We start from the raw sequence: 22256 nt of genomic DNA, 5'->3' as shown, positions 1-22256 counted from the left end.
AGATTAGAGATGGGGAAAAAGAACCCAAGTGAAACAAAGGACATTTAAGGGCCAATCTCAGTGATGGTGACCATATATAATAGAGGAGCTCACAGAAGGGAAATGAACAATAGAAGACAGAAAAACCTTTAGGAAGGACGTAGGATAGGTTGAGCTGAACACGGAGGGAAAGAGGTACAGGCGGTTCAGTGGCAGGAGGAGGGACAGTTGCACAGCTCTGGAGATGGGAAGGAGCACAGGCAGTATGAAGGTGGGAGGGGAAGGCAGAGGGCCCTTCATTTAGTGTGATTGGGCCCTTCATTTAGTGTGATTTCAAAGGAACCAGCAGGGGGCGCTCTGCCTCTCCAATACCTCCACATGTGCACACAGCTCTGAATTCTTTCAAAGACAGTTTATTGTTCACATTTACAGGAAAAGTCAAAATGTAAAAGCCTTTTGAGAGGTAAGATAATGGTTAAATTCAACTATATAATAAATGACTTATCAAATCTTTTTATAAGAGCACTTGAAGGGGCGCCTGGGTGGCACTGGTTAAGCCTTGGACTCCTGGTTTTGGCTCAGGTCCTATCGCAGGGTCCTGAGATGGAGCCCCGTGTTGGGTTCCCTGACCAGCGTGGAGTCTGCTTAACACTCGCTCTCCCTCTCCCCTTGCCCGCCCCCACCACCGTCCTCACTCGCTCTAAAATAAGTAAATCTTAAAAAGGGGGGGGGGCACTGGAAGGGAAGGATGGTGCTTCAGAAAAGCATGGCAAAATACGAGGTATAAAGCAAAGACTGGCAACTGAGGACAGACAACTAGAAACTGGATAAGTGAGAAAAAAGCAGGTTATAAACAGCATACACAGCTGCTTCAAGGAGTTTAGAGTTGGGCATGGCCTGGCTCAGATCAGTCACTAAATAAATATTTGGAGAATGAATAAACAAATATAAAGTAAGTCTTGAAAATGACAAAAGCCAAGTTTTAGGAAGAATTATTTAATAGTGCAGTGTGTAGGAAGAAATGTTTGGTGTGGAGAGAACGGGACAAGACTAGCAAGTTTTGTTTTTAAGATGGGAAAAAAAATCCATCACTAAAATAAGCCAATACAGAAATCATATTGACAGTTCCTTGTAATTTTAAAACTAATACCCAGAAAGAGACCATTTCCTCTTCAGAGTAAAAGAAATACTATTTAGGAGAGAGAAAATGGCATGAAAGAATTAAAAAAAAAAAAGTTTAGTGACGTTGTTTAACATGCCTTAGTGCATGCAAGGTAGAAGATGAAAGACTAAAAGACGCCAATTCTGGGGCGCCTGGGTGGCTCAGTAGTTGGGCGTCTGCGTTCGGCTCGGATCATGATTCCAGGGCCCTGCGATCGAGCCCTGCATTGGGCTCCCTGCTCTGCGGGAGGCCTGCTTCTCCCTCTCCCACTCCCCCTGCTTTTGTGTTCCCTCTCTCGCTGTGTCTCTGTCAAATAAATAAATAAATAAAATCTTAAAAAAAAAAAAAAAAAAAAAAAAGACGCCAACTCTTACCATCAGTGAAATCCCTCTTGAATTAAAAACATTCATGAGTGAATTTTAGTAACTTGTGAGCTATGGTTGAAACTTCTAGGTAGCTAGCCTAATTCATAAATTCTGTCTTCTACGTTGGTAAGAGAAATGGCTTCTATTTGTGAATGCTTGAGTTAAGGCCAATAGTAGGAGACTGGTACTGTGAAGTTCTACGCTGCATGTTTAGTGATCATTTCCATTTCAAAAGGTGTGTTACTTTACTGCAACTGGACAGTACCCATAGATTATAGGTTTCTTCTGAGAATGTAATTTATTAATCGATTTTTATGGCTACCATTGTAGCCTCTGAGGCAAGAAATGCCAAAGCTGATGCCAAGTGAACTGTGAACTGCCTTTTCAGAATAAGGGTAACAAAATATTCCAACCCAGACTGATCAGACAGACCTAAATAACAATGAGATACAGTGCTACTTCTGTAGGCACCAGATTTCAAGTTTTTTTTAATGAATTTATGGAGACTTTATTATCTTAGGCATTTGAAAAATTACCATTTTTAAAAAAGATTTTATTCATTTAATTGAGAGCAATTGAGCACAAGTGGGGGGGAGGGGCAGAGGGAGAAGCAGACTCCCCACTGAGCAAGCAGGGAGCCCGACATGGGACTCGATCCCAGGACCCTGAGATCATGACCCGAGCTGAAGGCAGACGCTTAACCAACTGAGCAACCCAGGCGCCCGAAAAATTGCCATTTTTTATCTGAAGAGCCCCAACTACCATTCCCCTTGACCCCAAACTACTGTTTTAAGACTATTTCTAAGTCAATTTAATCTTCCTAGGAAAATTGCAAATAATTTTCTTTTTGGAAATTCCCTTAAAAAGTAGGAAACAAAACAAAACCCACAACAAACCCCAGAATGTCTGTTGGTGTAACATGCAGAAACCTACAACTCTGAACTGTTGACTGATTAGAGATGGTAGCTATCAAAATCTCTCCAAAAAACAAACCTACTTTTTCTATTTCTTTAATTATATATCAGAGGTTAATTATCCTACTTTAATCAAGTAATTTTTAGTTAATAATTTAATAACTTTGTTATAAAAAAGTAACTTCCATAGGGATCCCAGCAATAATTTTAAAGTTCCCACCCTTTCCATTGCATGAATTATGTTCTACCTTCAGAAAAGACTTTTGGGCTCAGGACCTCTGTCTCTAAGAAATGTATGGAGAAGATAACAAATCCTCTAGCAAAGGGAATTTTCAAGAAATAAGTTTTTAAGTTTCACGATGTTGAACTGTATTCTTACTTCAGTCCAGAGTATATACACTGGAACCAAGCTTCTGCTTTAAGATAATTTGGCATCATTATCAGGCTTTATATGGCCTAAAGGACCTAATGCATACTTCTAAATGTAATTGCTCGGTATCACAGAGGGGAAATCTTTGGTGATATATTTAAATTACTCTGACCTGTGGGTCACGTACCAAAGAGTAGTACCATCATTTATCTCAACTTTCTAAAAAGACACTATATTGATTTCCTTAGTGGCAAGAAAAGAATCAAGATTTTAGATGGAAAGTATCAATTTTAAAGTCCCTAAATGTATATATATGTTTATAACAGTAGTTAAAAAAATATTCGTCATAATATAAAGTGTGTCCTCTGGGTGGCAGGTTTGTAACCCCCCCACCCCCGCCCTGTGCCACCCCCTTCCTTCTTCATGATCTTCTACTTAAAAGAATAGGAATAATTTAGTATCAGAAAACTGTAAAGTCAAAACAGGGGGAAGAGAAGCCTAATTCAACCCTCTTATTTTACAAATAAAAACAATGAAATGCTCTGATTTTAAAACATCTGACCAGTCATCAACCAACTAGTTAGGTTGAGAGAGCTTCTGGCCCTTGTGCTTTTCACTAATATCACACAAGGGAAGGGTATGATTCCATAGAAAGTGCTCTTTCTAGGTCTTTGAGGTACATTAACATTTAGGGATCCAGAGAAAAAAGGAGTTAGCCAAGGAGGCAGAAGAGGAGTTTATAATCTAACTGGGGAGACAGAATGAGTATAAAGTGGTAAACAGTTAAAGTAATATGAATTATACAAGCTGTAAGGATTATGAAGTCTCAGAGCAGGGAGTAATCACAGAGGAGATGGGTGGTCTAGGATTTCATCACATCAGATGTGGCACCAAATAAACAGAGCAGTAGATAAGAAACTACAAAAAGGGTTGGCATGTATATAAAGGATAACAACTTGACCACTCTAGCTGGAGTGGTGAGGAAAAGATTTTTAATGAGCTTTAAAGGCCAGGCTAAGGAGTTTGGATTCCACTGTTTAGGTATCAAGAAGAATTTAGGAATGGGGCGCCTGGGTGGCTCAGTCGTTAAGCGACTGCCTTCGGCTCAGGTCATGATCCCAGGGTCCTGGGATCGAGCCCCGCATCGGGCTCCCTGCTCTGCGGGAAGCCTGCTTCTCCCTCTCCCACTCCCCCTGCTTGTGTTCCCTCTCTCGCTGTCTCTCTCTCTCTCTCTCTGTCAAATAAATAAATAAATAAAATAAAAAAAAAAAAAAAGAATTTAGGAATGTGCTAATCCAGTTGGCTCATAGTTTCACATTTGCTCAATCCATTCCTCCTGCTTAATATGAGCTCCTCACTCTTCACTGCTTCTTCAAGATCCGAGAACTTCAAGGTAGGACCAATACCTCCACTGTGAAGCATTCTCTGACCACTAAGACTCACTGTAATTTCTCTGTTGATCTTTAAGTATTAGTGCCTGTTTATTCAAGTAATATTACAATACTAATAGGAAATGCTCTTTATCTCTTTATGTAGTATCTAAATAGGTTATAATCTACTTAGGGTTGGGACCAAGTCTCATATTTCTTTGTGCTACCCACTGCATCTAGTTCAGTGCTTTACAAGTTGCTGGAACTCAATAAGCATCTGAAGAGTGACTCAGAACTGGACTTATAACAAGGCAGAACTCAGGGAGATTCATGCTGATGGAGTTCAAAGACACTGTGCACAATGGGAAATGAGCTCAGGAGCACCCGTGGGCCAAGTTAACACTAAATTACAGAGGAAAAAAGCTATTCTTTTCTAATTAGAAGCTTTCTCTTTTAATTATGTCAAAGAAAAGTCTCCGCTAACACTAATATGTCTTTGATTATCGCTCCTTTTGAACAGCAGGAGCATTTTTTAGACTCAGAACTTTAGAGTCAACAGTACTTTAGCTACATGCTGGTTTGCTGAAGTGACAGTCACCATCAAAATTGAGGAGTTGAGTCAGACACTTAAATCTCTCCAGGTCTAGGATTTTGTGATTCCATGTCAACAACAAAATTTTTACCTACCCACTCACCACGCTCACCTTCCCAGCCTGCTTCCTTGTCAGAGCTATCACTATTACTATCACTGTAGACCAGAAACTTCGGGATCTTCTTTGAAGTCACCTCTCTCAGTCTGTCCACTCCCCTTTATATCCAGATATGCTATAAATAGTTGTTCTATATACTGACTCAATTTTAGGGATTTCTTTCTTTGAAACAATTTCCAACTTTAATCCTTGCTTTTTATTCTCCTTATCATCACTTCAGGTCTATTGATTTCTCTAATTTCGGGTGTCTCACCCCCATTTACCAGCCTATAAAATGACTATGGCAAAAACGCTGTTGGTTTGGAAACAGAACTGGGTCCAAACAACACCAGAGTAAAGTTCTGTGTAAGGTGCCTGGAGAATTGTCTGAATTGATATAGACCTGATATCCTGACGGGATGGTAAATATATCCGTGGTTCCTCCGAGGTCTGAGGGTGGTAGGTAAGTGCCTTTAGAGAAACTGGTTTCAAAAAATAGGAAGGGGAAGGATATCAACTGGGGTCTTGGAAAAATCAAGCAGAATATATTTTTAACAATTCAGAGATTATAAACTTTCAAATTCATAACAGTTCAGGTTTACACATATTGTTAGCTTTATGAAAAACTTTAAATCTCATCAAGAAGCCCAAATTTTTAAAAAATGAGACAATATGGTAACTATACAATGGAATATTAATCTGCCATAAAAAAGAATGAGATCTTGCTATTTGCAACGTGGATGGACCTAGAGGATATTCTAGAGGATAGAATGCTAAGTGAAATAAATCAGAGAAAGAAAAATACCGTGAGTTCACTCATGTGGAATTTAAGAAACAAAATAAAGAAAAAAAGAGACAAATAGACTCTTAAATACAGAGAACTGGTGGTTTCCAGAGGGGTGGGGTGAAATAGATAAAGAGGATCAAGAATACACTTATCTTGATGAGCACTGAGTAATGTATAGAATTACTGAATCATTATATTGTACACCTAAAACTGATATAACACTGTATGTTAACTGTACTTCAATTAAAAAAATGAGAGAATGTTATATTTGAAAATCACATGTGGGGTGTGGTGCCTAAGTGTAATTTGTTAATTAAATGGTTTATAGTTATTGGTTTGATAGATCTAAGATTTTGGTAACTAATGATTAACAATTACTAGTATTTACTAACTTTTATCCATTTATATGCTTATTACCCTGATACCAAAACCAGGCAAAGGCATCACAAGAAAACTACAGACCAATATCCTTTATGAATATACATGCAAAAATCTTCAACAAAATATGAACAAACTGAATCTGGCAACATATATACCATGACCAAACAGGATTTACCTCAAGAACACAAGGTTAACATCTTAACTACTCCATATTAATAAAGGACAAAAACATGTTATCTCAATAGGCCAAAAAAGGTATTTGACAAAATCCAAAACCCTTTCATGATTAAAAATTCTCAACAAACTAAGAAGAGAAGGAAAATTCTTCAACATGACAAGCGGCATCTATGAAAAACCTACAACTAACATTATACTTAGTGGTGAAAGGCTTTCCTTCTAAGATACTTCTATTAAGTACTGTACTGGAGGTTCTTCTACTTACGACAATTAGACAAGAAAAAAAAGGCATTCAGATTGGAAAGAAAACACTTTGTAGTGTTTACATAGTCTTGCCTATAGAAAACCCTAAGGAGTCCACTAAAAAACTATTAGAAGAAATGAGTTTAGCAAAGTTGCAGGATACAAGATCAATAGCTTGAGAAGCAGTTGTATTTATATATTCTAATAATAAATATTCTGAAAATTAAACTTTTCTCAATTTAATTTAAAATGGTATCAGGAGAATGAAATACTTAGGTACAAATTTAACAGATGTGCAAATTTGCACCCTAAAAACTAAAAACGCCTTGAAAAAGAAAAGCAAAGCTGGAGGCATCACAATTCTCGACTTCAAGTTATATTACACAGCTGCAGTGATCAAAACGGTATGGTGCTGGCACAGACACACAGATTAATGGAATAGAAAATTGAGAAATAAATCTGCAACACTATGGTCAATTCTTGACAAAGCAGGAAAGGCTATCCAATGGGAAAAAGTCTTTTCAACAAATGATGTTGAGAAAACTGGACAGCCGCATGCAAAAGAATGAAATTGGGCCACTTTCTTACACCAAACACAAAAATTAATTCAAAATGGATTAAAGACCGAAATGTGAGACCTGAAACCAGAAAAATCCTAGAGGAGAACACAGGCAGTAACCTCTTTGACATCAGCCGTAGCAGTTTCTTTCTAGATGTGTCTCCCGAGCCAAGGGAAACAAAAGCAAAAATAAACTAGTGGGACTTCATCAAAATAAAAAGCTTCTGCACAGCAAAGGAAACCATCAACAAAACTATAAAAGAAAGCCTATGAAAAGAAGAAGATACCTGCAAATGACATATCTAATAAAGGGTTTGTATCCAAAATCTATAGAGAACTTAATAAAACTCAACACCCCAAAAATGAATAATCCAGTTAAAAAACGGGCAGAAATTTATTTTTTAAGAAAGATTTTATTTATTTATTTGACAGAGAGAGACACAGCGAGAGAGGGAACACAAGCAAGGGGAGTGGGAGAGGGAGAAGCAGGCTTCCCGCTGAACAGGGAGCCCGATGCAGGGCTTGATCCCAGGACCCTGAGATCATGACCTGAGCTGAAGGCAGACGCTTAACGACTGAGCCACCCAGTCACCCTGGCAGAAATTTTTCTAAAGACATTACACATGGTCAACAGATGCATGAAAAGATGTTCAACATCACTGATCACTGGGGCAATACAGATCAAAACTACAATGAATTATCACGTTACACCTGTCAGAATGGCTAAAATCAAGAACATAAGAACGGGTGTTGGTAAGGAAATGGAGAAAGGGAAATTCTTTACACGGTTAGTGGGAATGCAAACTGGTGCAGCTACTCTGGAAAACAGTATGGAGATTCCTCAAAAATTTAATAACAGAATTACCCTATGATCCAGCAATTGCACTGCTAGGAATTTACCCAAAGATACAAAAATACTAATTCAAAGGGATACATGCACTGCAGTATTAACAGCAGCATTATCTACCATAGCCAAATTATGGAAACAGCCCAAGTATCCACTGATTGATGAATGGATAAAGAAGGTGTGGTATATATACACAATGGAATATTACTTAGCCATAAAAAAAGAATGAAATCTCGTCATTTTGCAACGACATGGGTGGAGCTAGGGAGTACTATGCTAAGTGAAATATGTCAATCAGAGAAAGATAAATACCGTATGATTTCACTCATATGTCAATTTAAAAAACAAAACAGCAGGGCACCTGAGTGGCTCAGTCTGTTAGGCATCTGCCTTTGGCTCAGGTCATGATCCCAGAGTCCCAGATCAAGTCCCTCATCAGGCTCCCTGCTCAGCAGGAAGTCTGCTTCTCCCTCTGACCCTCCCCCATCTGGTGTTCTCTCTCTCTCAAATAAATAAATAAAATCTTTTAAAAAAAGAAAATAAATAAAAAAAAACAGCAGCACCTGGGTGGCTCAGTCAGTTAAGCATCCGACTCTTGATTTCTGCTCAGGTTATGATCTTGGGGTCGTGGGATCAGTCCCACGTGGGGCTCTGTGCTCAGTGGGGAGTTGGCTCGGGATTCTCCCTTTCCCTCTGCCCCTCCCCTAGTTCATGCGCTCTCTCTCAAATAAATAAATCTTTAAAAAAAAAAGGGGGGGGCAAAACAAATGAGCAAAGGGAAAAAAGAGAGGGGGCAAACCAAGAAACTATAGAGAACAAACTGATGGTTAGGAGAGGGGAGGTGGGTGGGGGATGAATTAAGGAGTGCACTTGTGATGAGCACTGGGTGTTGTATGGAAGTGTTGAATCACTGAATTGTACATCTGAAACTAATACACACTTTTTGTTAACTAACTGGAATTTAAAGCTTAAAAAAATAAAAACTAAAAACATTTTTGAAAGAAATTGATCTAAGTAAATGGAAAAACATCTCCTGTTCATAAACTGAAAGACTTAATACTGTTAAGATATTGACATTCCCCAAACTGATCTACTAAAAAAAATCCCTATCAAAATGCCAGCTGGCTTCTTTGTAGAAACTGACAAAACCTATCCTAAAATTCATGTGGAAATTCAAAGGATCCTGGATAGCTAAAACCACCTCAAAAAAGAACAAAGTTGGAGGTTGGAGGACTCAAATTTCCTAATTTCAAAATTTACCACAAAGCTACAACACAAGGTTGTGATACTGCCACAAGGATGGACATATAGATCAATGGAATAGTATGCAGAGTCCAGACAGAAACCAATACAGTTATGGTCAAATGATTTTCAACAAGGGTATAAATACCATTCAGTAGGGGGAAAATGGTGGTGTAACAACCGGATATCCCCATGAAAAAGAATGAAGTTGGATATCTACCTCACATCACATACAAAGATTAACTCAAGATGAATCAAGAGACCCAAAGGTAAGAGCTAAAACTATAAAATTCTTAGGGGGAAAACACAGAAATAAATCCTAATGACCAGGAGACAAGAGGAAGAATAGATAAACTGGACTATATAAAACTTTAAAAATTTTTGTCGCAAATGTTACCATCAAGAAAGTGAAAAAAAGACAATCCTTGGAACAAAAGAAAATATGTGCAAATCATATCTGATAAGGTACTATATCCAGAATATATGAAGAATGCTTAGAACTCAACAATAAAAAGACAAACCAATTCAAAGATGGGCACAGGATTTGAGTAGACATTTCCTAAAAAGGTGATCCAAGTGGCCAGTAATTGCCTAAAAAAGGTAACATCATTCGCCATCAGAGAAATGCAAGTCAAAACTACAACGAAAAAGCATTTTGCACCCATTAGGATGGTATAGTCAAAATACAGACAATTACAGGTGTTGGTGAGCATGTGGGAAAATTGGATCCCTTATACTTTGCTGGTGGAATTGTAAAATGATGTAGCTATTGTGGAAAACAATTTGATTATCACAAGATCCAGCAAGTCTACTCCTTGGTATATGCTCAAGAGAGTTGAAAACATGTCCATACAAAAACTTGTATATGAATGTTAGGTGAAAGAAGCTAGTCACAAAAGACCACATATTGTAGGATTCTATTTATATGAAATCTCCAGAATAGGCAAACCTATAGAAACAGACCTAGGGGGAAGTGGGTGAGGATAATGAAGAGTAACTGCCAATAGGTACAGGGTTTCTTTTTGTGTTAATGAAAATGTTCTGAAATTAGCTTGTGATAAAGCTTGTGAACTTACTAAAAACTATTAAACTGTATACTTTAAATGGATAACTTTTATGGTATATATCTCAATAAAGCTGTTAAAAAATCATCCTTTATTATGTGAGAATTGGCATGTTAAGGAAGGAACTATGTCCACTTAGGGCTATACGTTTTTTCCCCTTAGAAATTAGAGTAGTAATACTTTATTTTAAATGACAATTTTATTTATCACCATGATAATTTACCCACACTTGTGCTTACTTCTTGATTACAAGGAGTAAATTTCTAGATTTGGACATGAAAAGATCTTTAAACATTTTGCTAGTCACCTTTTCTGGATCATGCACAATTTGGACACGTGTTGCACTATATTAAAAAAAAAAATTCCTTGCCCTAGGTGTGACTTATTTTTAGGCTGAGGGGTCAGTGATAATAATCTGAATGGCTACACTGAGGAATTTTCAGTTTTAGACACTACAGCCAGGTATTCACAGACCCATGTAAAAAAAATAAATGAGAAAGTTCTCCAAGAATCAACAGAATCTAACCAGATGCGAAACCAAAGACAGGAGTAATGTATAGAATGGAATGAACATGGATAACTACATCTCCCCCTAGGTTCTAAATAATGTCCACCTTTTATTTAGTTATCACATCACTCTCATTTATTTATTTATTTTTAAAGATTTTATTTATTCATTTGACAGAGAGAGACACAGCGAGAGAAGGAACACAAGCAGGGGGGGCGTGGGAGAGGGAGAAGCAGGCTTCCTGCAGAGCAGGGAGCCCGATGTGGGGCTCAATCCCAGGATCCTGTGATCATGACCTGAGCCAAAGGCAGACGCTTAACGATTGAGCCACCCAGGCGCCCCACATCACTCCCATTTATAAGGTGTTTCTTACTCACAACTCCAAGAGGAAACGCTTGGCTTTAGTTTAAGTCATGTAAATTGAGTGACTTTTCATTTTAAGCTTATTCATTATGACTTTGCAGCTACATAAATCTTAGAAAGTAACTTCAGTGAATTTAAATCAGGTAAATTTCTCCTCAAAAATCAGGGCTCCGTATATATTGTGTACATGTACGTGCACATACACCCAGCTCCATTCATCGAATGAAGCAGTGTCTTAATGATTCAAATCCCTCTAGCCCTTGCACTCTATTCAGTGTTTAATTCCTTTGTATGTATAGTAAATGTTTCTGAAGTATGTCAGCCAGTGATTTAACCTTCAAAGGTAAACTTTCCTTACAATATTTCTAAGTAATGCTACTAACACCATAAGCGCATGTCAAAGATTATTAATGGAGTAGTGGAAAGCGATCAGCTTTGGAACCATATAGAATCTGAGTTCAAATCCTAGCTCAATCACAAGTGATAAGCTCTATGGGTCTTGGTTTTCTGTCTGTGCAATGGAGATATCAATGAATATTTTGTTGCACTCTGGTGAAAGTTTAAAGAAATATATAAAAATAATTTAGTGTAAGGTCTTGACTTCAGCATTTGTGATATCTGTTCATCTGCCCAAAAAACAGATCTGAAGTGAACTCATTTGTGGTTTTCTGGGAATGAGTTTAGTACCATAGTTCAGGTTGTTTCTAATGTGCTTAACACTTTTTTGTAAAATAGAAAATAATTTCCTTCAAATCCAACAAAGTGACTTGCCACACACCTGACTAAGCTGAAGTAACAATCTAATACCAACATGCATTTTGGAGAAATCTGAGATAGTATGGCTGTCTATATTTGCAAGTTTTCACCAATTACTCTCCCTTCCTAGCAGCCTAATTCTAAAATTCAGTTCTTTCAGAATCAAATAGCATCTTTATTACACATCCATGTTTCAAAGTTTATCATTAGAGACCTGTTTTTCCATGATTTTTTTTTTTAAGTAGGCTCCACACCCAGTGTGGAGTCCAACACAGGGCTTGAACTCACAACCCTGAGATCAAGACCTGCGCTGAGATCAAGAGTCGGACACCTAAATCACTGAGCCCCCAGGCACCCCTCCATGATTCTAGATTTTGTAGTGCTGTATAGGAAAAGGAATTTGAATGTTTTGACGTTCTAGAAGTGTTAATTTGTATCCAACAACCAAAGGGAAAAACGTGCTATAAAAAAACTCCAAATGACTAAATTTAGAATTAAATGAAATGATTTGAAGTATCTGTCATATAAACAAAAGTGTTCACAATAGTTTCACCTCATTAGAAATCAGCATTCCACATTTTCTACGGGTTTAACTTTTGGAAATTTACTTCATATTTTTCTTCTGCCTCTTTAATAAAGAAATTAAAGTTATTTATGGATGAAGACTACTTCCTAGCAGAGGCAATAAAAAGGACTCAAAAATACAGACAATAAATACGTGTTACTTAATAACCTTGGAAAGGTACTACTACATAAGGTCTGTAAAGACAAGCCGTTAGTAACAATTTCAGGAAATATACCTTTATAATCTGTGTAACATTAAAAAAAGACAAGATGATAAAAGCTATAGAATAAATAATTTATAAAAGCTCGACTGGGTTATTTCAGTTTCAGTTCCCTTCCCTAAAAGAAAATGAGGAGAGAAATTTTTGACACCATATAAAATTCTTCCAAGGAGGGTCAAATCAGCTGAATTATCACCTTTTGAATGAAGTCGATCCTGACCACTCTTATCTTTTGCAACTGCACCCCCTCCCAATCCCTCTTGCTCAATGCCCCACCCCCATGGCTTTTTAACATTTTCTAATTTAGATAGTTATAATGTTTATATTTTTATCCTGTCTCCACACACACACTAAAATGTGGGCTCCAGAGGGCAGGGACTTTTGTTTTGCACTCTGATGTAGGCCCAGAGTAGTGTCTAACGAATGGTAGGTGCTCAAGAATTACTGAATGATTGAATGAGGATACATAACAGATAAGAGCAACAAGCATATTCGTGTGCCACTTAAAAAGATTAATTCTCTAGATCCGATCGAGAACATTCCTGAATAATGATTAAACATCCCACCACTTCAGAGTACTCAGCTCACATTTCCCTTCAAGACCCTACCTGCCTGAGTGCGTTCCTATGGCCACCACTGTGCCACTTGGATGAAAATCTGCACAGTGTCCTGGTTCCTAGAAGAGAGACAGACAGCTGTTGGGGAGTACATGAGAAAGTCTCCCTAGATCTATGGGAATAGTGGCAAAAACATTTGAAAATAATTGGTTTCATATAAACATGGAATTCCAATCAACTTCTTTGTAGCCAATGAAAAATACCACACTGATATGAGAGGAAAAAGAATTTCAGAGCAGGAAGGGGTATGTTGGCAAAGTGGCGAGGGTAAAGGACAGCCAGCTCGTGGCTAGGCAGTGGAACAGTAAGGATAATAACAACGAACATGTATACAGTTCTTTAGTCTGCAAAGAACCTGTATACACCTTTGGGCTAGAAAAGGTGGATGTCTGGGTGGGGAAGGGAGAAAATACAGTAAGAGATCAACTCTAAAAGAAGATAGTAGTCTGTCAGTGAGCAGCGCTTACTGAATCCAACTGCACCACCACCAGAGGCCCAAACATTTCTGTAACAATTAATGCTCCATAAATATGTCAAATCTTTTTTTTTCTACTGAAGCTGATAGAAAAATTGAGCTTTTGCCCTAACTTGCTTCTTTAGAGTGGGTTCAATGTTATACTTTGTGACTAAACATTCTCCCCTTACCTCATCCCCTTTACTAAACTATATAAAAACACTTGGTTTTAACCAATGCTGAGTCCTTTTTCCTTTGCTGCTCCCAACTGCCATTTTAGGGAGTTTCTGTGGGAAGATTATGATCACATTTTGCTTTACTCACATCTACGAGCCTGGTCCATTCTAGCCTGTGTTCCACTGAGTTCCACATGCACACCTGTCTGTCCTGAGCACATGTCAAGAGCAAATCTTTGAAGGGATGTGTGGCAAGACCCCAAAGCTCATCTGTATGACCCTGAAAATGAAAATATACCCATTGTTATAAGAAACAGAGGGTATCCTCAAAAATATTCAGTTAATGGTTAAAACCATACATCTTACCTGCACTTCTATTTGGAAGCCATCATTAAATGTTCCCCGTAAAATGAAATTTCGTGATGTGCCTACTAAAAATTGATCTGCCTTTCCTTCCGCTACAGCTCTGATTGTTCCATAATGATCAGGAACCTAAAAAGTAAGGTCACCATACACATAACAACATGTATTAATTACTACCTGAAGACTGCATTTATAGCTGTAAGCAATTATGGGGTAATAAATGACAGAATTCCAAATCTGAAAGTCACATGGTAATATTATACTAATGAGTTTATTTGTTCAATTACATTTTATTACACAGAAGTTATCATGCACTATCATCAACATTTTAAATTTATATTTTATATGATTTCAAGAGTTGGGTTAGGTGTAGGGGAAAAAAGTTCTATTAGACTACATGAAAAATGTGGTCTGGTTTTGTTATTTACCAGTTATTTTATTTGGGGTACATCATCTAGCCTAAGACAAATTTATCTATAATATGGGGAAATAATAATATATATCCTACCTATTCTTGATTGTTGTAAGGAAGAAAATATAAGAATAACACATGTGAAATTTGTTAACTAAAAAGCCGTATATTGTGAAGTGTTACAAGTGTCCTTCATAGGACTCCTTGGGAGATCTCATTTAATGCACTACATGGTATACTCTTGGTGAATGGTGTATTAATAAGATAATAAGCCCAAGCAATGACTCTGAAATAATGCAATTCTTCTTTATGAAGGAGGACCCAAAGTGACTGCTGAAAGCACAAATAATTGAATTCCAAAGATAATCCAAATTGATGTTAGAAATGGCAAAGGGAGGAATAAAACAGATGGTGAGGCTTTTGATTACAAAGGATATGAGTTATCTGTGGAAAAAAATTAGTAAAGGAAGTGGCATTTCCATTATGAACCTAAGTTTGTGATAAAGTGACTCTTTTGACTTCTTGTCTATCTTCTGGGAAATAAAACCCAAGAGCAGTACTATTGGGATCTTCTTTTTTTTAAGAAAAGATTTTGTCTGGAAAACGTGTTGAAAACACTAAGCACAAATTCAAAATTTAAGTCACCAAAAAAACAGAAGCAATACTAAACCATGTGAAATTTGCCCTTGCTTTGAGAAACACTGACCTATAGAATACTATTCTTAACCATTTCACTTCCAGAGACCTCAATTCAATTAGCAAACTTTCCCTGAGCACAGAATACTTGTCAGGTGTGGTGGATACTCTTGGTGCATGACATGAAGCAGACACATACACGGATAATTAGCGATTATCATTAAGCCCATTGTTTAAAAGATTATTTTCAAGTTTTAAAATCAAACTGGTTATTTTTTATAGAGTTGGATACTGTATCTGGTGAATGCTGAAATTTTAAGTCTGCATGGTTATATTTTTGGATTACTAAAAAAGTAATCTCAGAAATAAAAACTACTTAGTCTGCCCTATATATATATGTATATATATGTATGTATATGTATATTTTTACTCTTTCCAATAAGTTTGTTTAATGAATAGTCTTTTTCTTTCTGCTTTTTGAGAGAATGAAATGATAAAAATGTGTACCAATTTCCCAGGAAAGTGTGTTAACTTATTGTGGGATGAAGACAAGCATTTAGAAGACTTAGTATTTTAAAATTTTCATCCTTACCTCTATTTCTCTTTCAGGATTCAGATCATGATCCCACAGAATTATTTTTCTGTCTTTCCCTCCTCCAGTTAATAACATTCCATTTCTCATCTGACAAAGTGTGAACACACTGCCATCATGAGCTTTGATTTGTTTGCTGATCTGATAAACACCTAATAAGATGAGAGAAAAAAAATAAAAACACTATTGATATTTTCCATCACTTTAGTGTCTTTTTGGAAGAAAACTTGACAGAATAAAGAATCAAAAGTTCACCCTTCTGCATTTATGTTAATATTTAGTTACTCTGAAAACATTTCAAAATAATTCTTACAAAAGGATAAGCTGAAGTAGTGATAATTCCACAGACAACAGAGGATACATTAGCTTCAGAACTTACTATCTCTTATAATCATCCTACCTGGTAGGTAGGGTAGGTATTACTTTTCTGATTTTAGAGCTGAGGACACAGAGGTATAGAAGTGGCTTAACCAATACCGCATAGCTAGTGACAAAGCTGTGATGAGGACTCAAGTCCACTCAATGTTCTTTTAAGCTTCCCAAAAGTCTTCATTTCCTGCTGAGGTAACAGCCATAATATTTAACATTTAATAACCACTGTTGGGATGCCTGGTGGCTCACTCGGTTAAGTGTCTGCCTTTGGCTCAGGTCATGATCCCAGGGTCCTGGGATTGAGCCCAGGGTCAGGGTCCCTGCTCAGCAGGGAGCCTGCTTCTCCCTCTCCCTGGCGCTCCCCCTCTGGCAAATAAATAAATAAAATATATAAAAAAAAATAACCACTGCTGACGTGGAGGCCCTCTGCTCTGCCAAAGACTGCCCCTTTACTTGCTAAGAAAAGGAGGACTGGGAACAGTACTGTGATGGAAGTGGGCACTAGTAGCCTGGAGCAGTGCCTTTTGACCAACTAGAGTAGTATTTTAAAAACCAGTTTGGTTGTACCAATGTCATGGCTGAATGACAGCCCAGCTTTCTTATATGCCCATAGCACTTTACAAGTACCCAGGGAGGGACAAGGCAGGGCCATAAAAAAAATATCTTAAGTCCACGTGGATATTAAAAAACAATTTATACACACACACACACACACACACACAATTGACCACTGAACAACATGGGTTAGGTGTACCAACCCCTTGTGCAGTCAAATATCTGTGTATAGCTTTTGACTCCCCCAGAACTTAACTACTAATGGTCTACTCTTGACAGGAAGCCTTAATAATATCAATAGTCAATTAACACCTATTTTGTATGTTGTATGTATTACATACTATATTCTTCCAAGAAAGCTAGAGAAATTATAATTAAGAAAATCTTAAGAGGAGCACCTGGGTAGCTCAGTTGGTTAAGCTTCTGCCTTCAGCTCAGGTCATGATCTCAGGGTCCAGGGGTAGAGTCCCACATCAGGCTCCCCGCTCAGTGGGGAGTCCACCTCTCCTTCTCCCTCTGCCCCTCCCCCCTGCCCCGTACTGTCTCTCTCTCTCAAATAAATAAAATCTTAAAAAATACATTAACAGTACTGTACTGTAAAAAAAATCTGCATATAAGTGGACCCATGCAATTCAAACCCACCTTGTTCAAGGGTTGGCTATGTATAGTATATATGTGTGTATATTTTATATATAATGAGATCATTTTTCTTTATATTATTTATTTATTTATTAAGTAGCCTCCACACCAATTGGGGCTTAGACTCATGATCCTGAGATCAAGAGTCACATGCTCCACTGACAGAGCCAGCCAGGCACCCATCAGACCCTCTTTTTTCAGGGTGAGGGTAAGATTTTTTTTTTAAAGATTTTATTTATTTATTTGACAGAGAGACACAGTGAGAGAGGGAACACAAGCAGGGGGAGTGGGAGAGGGAGAAGTAGGCTTCCTGCTGAGCAGGGAGCCCAATGTGGGGCTCAATCTCGGGCCCCTAGGATCACTGACCTGAGCTGAAGGCAGACGCTTAGTGACTGAGCCACCCAAGCGCCCCTGAGGGTAAGATTTTAGTACTCAAACTATAACCACTTCATTTCCTGAGAACTACTTCTTTGGTATTCATGATACCTTACCTCAATGAACCTCTTTGTCTGGCTGGTGAGACTGGCAGAGCAAGAGTAAAAGCTCTTTGGAAGATACCCTGTAGAATTAGTTACTAAGTTAAAAATGGGAAGGCAGCGCCTTGTTTAAATATGGCCAAAGTAAGTCAATAAGTAAATCTCATATCACTTGGAATAATGAAAAAAAATTACAGGTTTAAAAATTATTCAGAGAGAAATGGGTGAAGGTGGTTAAAAGGTACAGACTTCTAGTTATAAGATAAATAACTTCTTGGAATTTAATGTACAGCATGGTGACTACAGTTAACAATACTGTATTATATATCTGAAAATTAAGCTGCTAAGAAAGTAGATCTAAAAGTTCTCATCAAAAGAGAAAAATCTAGGGCGCCTGGGTGGCTCAGATCATGATCCCAGGGTCCTGGGATCGAGTCCCGCATCGGGCTCCCTGCTCAGCGAGGAGCCTGCTTCTCCCTGTGCCTCTCTCTCTGTCTCTTATGAATAAATAAATAAAATCTTTAAAAAAAAAAAAAAGAGAAAAATCTATAACTGTGAGGTGATGGATATAAACAAAACTTACTGTGATCATTTTGCAATATAAACATACACCAAATCAAATTATTATGTTATATATCTTAACATATGCCAGTTATATCTCAATGAAACTGAAAAAATTGTTCATTTTCTAAATTGTTCATCAACGGAAGAATGGATAAAATATGGTATGTTCATAATATGTAATATTATTCAGTCATTAAAACGAATGAGGTACTGATACATGCCACAACATGGATGAACCTTGAAAACACTAAGGTTCCAATAAAAGAAGCCAGTCACAAAGGACCATATATTGTATGATTCAATTTACGTGAACTGTCCAAAAGAGGCAAATCCAGAGACCAAAAGTAGACAAATGGTTGCTAGAGGCTGAAGGGAGGGAGAAATGGGAAATGACTGCTAACGGGTCCAGTGTTTGTTTTTGGGGTGATAAAATGTTTGGAAATTAGACAGTGGTGATGGGTGTATAATTCTGTGAATGTACGAAAAATCACTTAATTGTACATTTTAAAAGGGTGAGTTTTATGGTCTGTGAACTGCATCTCAATAAAGCTGTCATTGAGATTGTTCACTTTTACTTACCTATTTAAAGGAGCTACCAGTGTATTTAAAAAATTAACTGAAATTTGTAGGGCTCTGGTATCCTTGAAAGAAGAATGCTACAGCTGACTCTAAAAATTACTCAGTGTGAGGGAGCTAGTGGTACAGATATTTAAGAGATGGGCAGGGAGAAAGGAAAGAAAGGGCTTGCTGGATTTGGAGTAGAGCTTGCTCAAATCTGCAGAGCTGGGAGAACCCCCACAAACTTGCTATTCACATCAACTCCCTCAGCTCACATCAACATTTATCACCTAAAAATACTTCAAACATTGAACACCACCACAACTGTGTCCAGTAAGACAGCCAGCCAATTATCAATCATGGCCCTGATGTGACCGAGAGGACATCTGAGAGGTGTGAACTTTTAAAGAGTATTGTTGCGCAGGGGGTGGGGGGTGGGGGCAAAGAGCTTACTTTCTAATTCATAGTCAAATTAAAAGAGAGTCTGAGTACCATGCAAGAAATTACAAAAGCAGAGATGTGGAATTTCATGGATCTCCATCAGAATGTAGAAAAACGCAACATAGTATTTTTGCTTTAAATTCAGTCTTCCAGACATGACCACCTCATTAAACACTTAAGATCTTCCTAGAACGATGGAATGTTAGAAAACAGAAAATAAACCTGAGGAACAAATGCTTCATCAAGAATAAAAATATCTAAGTAGTATCAGCTCCATGAGATTTCTACTCTCAAACCTCCTACCCCTTAAGAGTTATTTCCTGAGGAGGACCTAATACTAATTGAGATAAAATTTCTGTGTTTCAAATTTAAACACATTACCAAAATTCCCTTTAGATAGTATTTACCAATATAACAAATTATTGGTCAAAGATTTCTTTCTCATGGGCCTGTATTTCTGACATTCCAATTTAAGCCAAGTAATGTTTGAAATACCTACCAAGAAAAATAATTATCCTTGAATTTAAAAACCTATTGTATCTCCAGGTGTAATCATGGCCAAGTCTATCCAAGCTTAATTGCAAATACCCCCTTTCTTCACATCTCTAACAGAAACAAAGTTTCCTTAAAAAGCAGTTTACCCTGACTTCAAATAAGGATAATTTGGAGGGCTTTCTGTGCCTGTTTACCTATAAAATTGAATATCAGGGAGACTTTGAAATTTATGTTATATTATCAGCAACTGGGCAAATGTGCTCATGTTGATTATTTGGAGAGTAGGTAAAATGGTGTTTCTTAGTTCCCTAAAGATTTAAGAATAATGGAAATTATCTTGTAATATTCTCAACTTCCCCTCCCCCCACTTTAAACTTATGAATTATTTCATAAAAGAAAAATCTGAACTTTCTCATATAGGTAGGAAATAAGTACCTTGTACTCACATGATAAACAGAAAATACTGAAACAACCTAAGTGTTGACTGGCAGATGAACTGATAAAGAAAATGTGGTGTTAAAAAAAAAAAATGTGGTGTACACACAAATACACAATGGAATAAAAAAAAAGAAGGAAATCCTGCCATTTGTAACAACGTGGATGGACCTTGAGGGTATTATGCTAAGTGAAACAAGTCAGACACAGAAAGACAAATACTATATGATTTCACAAGTAAAATCTAAAAAAAATGAACTAATAGAAACAGAACAGACTGGTGGTTGTCAGAGGTGGTGGCGGGGGAAATAGGTGACAATGGTCAAAAGGTAGAAACATCCAGATATAAGATGAGTAAGTTCTGGGGATGTAATAATGTATAGCAATGAACAATACTATATTGTATATTTTAAAGATCCTGAGAGTAAGTCTTAAGAATTTGTGGTAATCATTTGACATATATACATATATCATTATGTTGTACACTTTACGAATCAGTTATGAAATTAAACTTCTGCCATCTAAAAACGTCCCTTTATCAGACATGTTATCACAGTATTTTTGGTTGAAAAGGCTGCCAGCCATGGATGCAGAAATACGTATCAGGGAATATGCAAAATGGATCAATCTACTGAAATTTTGGGCAAGAATTTAAAAATGGAAACTTTGAGTGTTCTGATCTAAGGTTATACATTTATTTCACTGCACTCATCAAACCCTTCCTCTAGTCCTTTCTAGAACGGAAACCCTCAAATGTAAAGGAAGAAACAAAATTCTTAGCAAGTTTGCCCATAACAGGATCAGTCACGTGGCAGAGTACAATACAGTCTATTTCATGTGCCCAGCAGTTTACGAAGATTAGATTTCCTATTTCCTGTATGTTCATATGCAGATTTTCTTTGCGCAAAGGCTAAGCCACAAGTTTTTTAGACAAAAACCAAAATAAAAACCTCTCCCTGCCTCCCACCTCAGCACATGTCAACAATTTAAGTCACTGTTTTGGTAGACAATGCTGTCCCTCACATTTCTAATACTGAGCAAATGAGCCCAGGAAAAAGAAAACAGAGATGAGTGGGAAAGGTAGTTGATAGTATCATTGTTCTTTCTTTTTTCTTAAGAATCCTCAATCCACTGCCATCCTTCTCATGAATTTTGAACCTAAACCAGGCAAAAGAAGCTAAAGAAAGCACAGCCAATGATTGAGATCAGGATCACTGGTAATACAATTTAAGGATTAATTTCTATCCAATTCACCCACCAAACTCAGAAATTCAGCTGAATGGATATGGAAAACGCCACTGTAGTATATCTCCCCAAAAATATAGTATAAAAATCTGCACAATGGTAAGAAATCTACAAGTCTACAAATTCCACATTTTCATGAAAATAGTGCTTTCATCAGTACCACTCAACTTTTATTCCTACACTAACACCCAAAGGTAAGATTAAGGTCATTTCCTTAACAAAAGGTTTAACAAATAATTTTCAAACAGCTAGTACCAAACGCCAGACATTGTGTTAGTCCTGGGAAAGTCTATTAGGGAAGACAGACATGTAAATTAGGCCTTTCCTTCTGAGCAGAGAAACAAGGATTCCCTTATTCTTAAGTTATTGGTGGTGATTTCCACGGTCTGATGCAGAGACTCCAGGGAGACAAAGGGAAGTTGTTAAAGTTGTTTCAGTGTATTTAAGGTGAGGTGGATGAATAAGAGAAACCAGGGTGCAATGCTCTGCCATTCCCCAGGGGAAATGTCTCAGGAACCCCAGGTTGGTTCCCTGTCAATCTCCACCTCTTTTCTTGTGGTTTCTCAAGAGTCTGATTGGTTTAGCTAGTTTTCTTTCTGCTGCTACAACCTGTTGCTGTTAATAAAGAATCTCTCTCTGTTCCCAACCACTGATTTTAGAACAAG

The 22256-nt window shown here is 37.4% G+C and overlaps 1 protein-coding gene across 4 annotated transcripts in view; it reads right to left on the bottom strand.

The window, feature by feature from the left end:
- Positions 1-22256, bottom strand: part of EML4 (EMAP like 4) — a 146534-nt gene that overhangs the window by 15201 nt on the left and 109077 nt on the right. For all 4 annotated transcript variants that reach the window (XM_078056238.1, XM_078056239.1, XM_036074889.2 and 1 more), the window contains 4 exons: positions 15812-15963; positions 14175-14300; positions 13957-14088; positions 13170-13237 (listed from right to left, as the gene is read on the bottom strand). In XM_078056238.1, coding sequence (XP_077912364.1) covers positions 13170-13237; positions 13957-14088; positions 14175-14300; positions 15812-15963 — 478 coding nt within the window. The remainder of the gene's footprint in view (positions 1-13169; positions 13238-13956; positions 14089-14174; positions 14301-15811; positions 15964-22256) is intronic.

Source organism: Halichoerus grypus, chromosome 10, assembly GCF_964656455.1.
Source record: "Halichoerus grypus chromosome 10, mHalGry1.hap1.1, whole genome shotgun sequence".
Taxonomy (NCBI): domain Eukaryota; kingdom Metazoa; phylum Chordata; class Mammalia; order Carnivora; family Phocidae; genus Halichoerus; species Halichoerus grypus.
The sequence above is the reverse complement of the archived record's forward strand: the minus strand, read 5'-3'. Positions and strand labels throughout refer to the sequence as shown.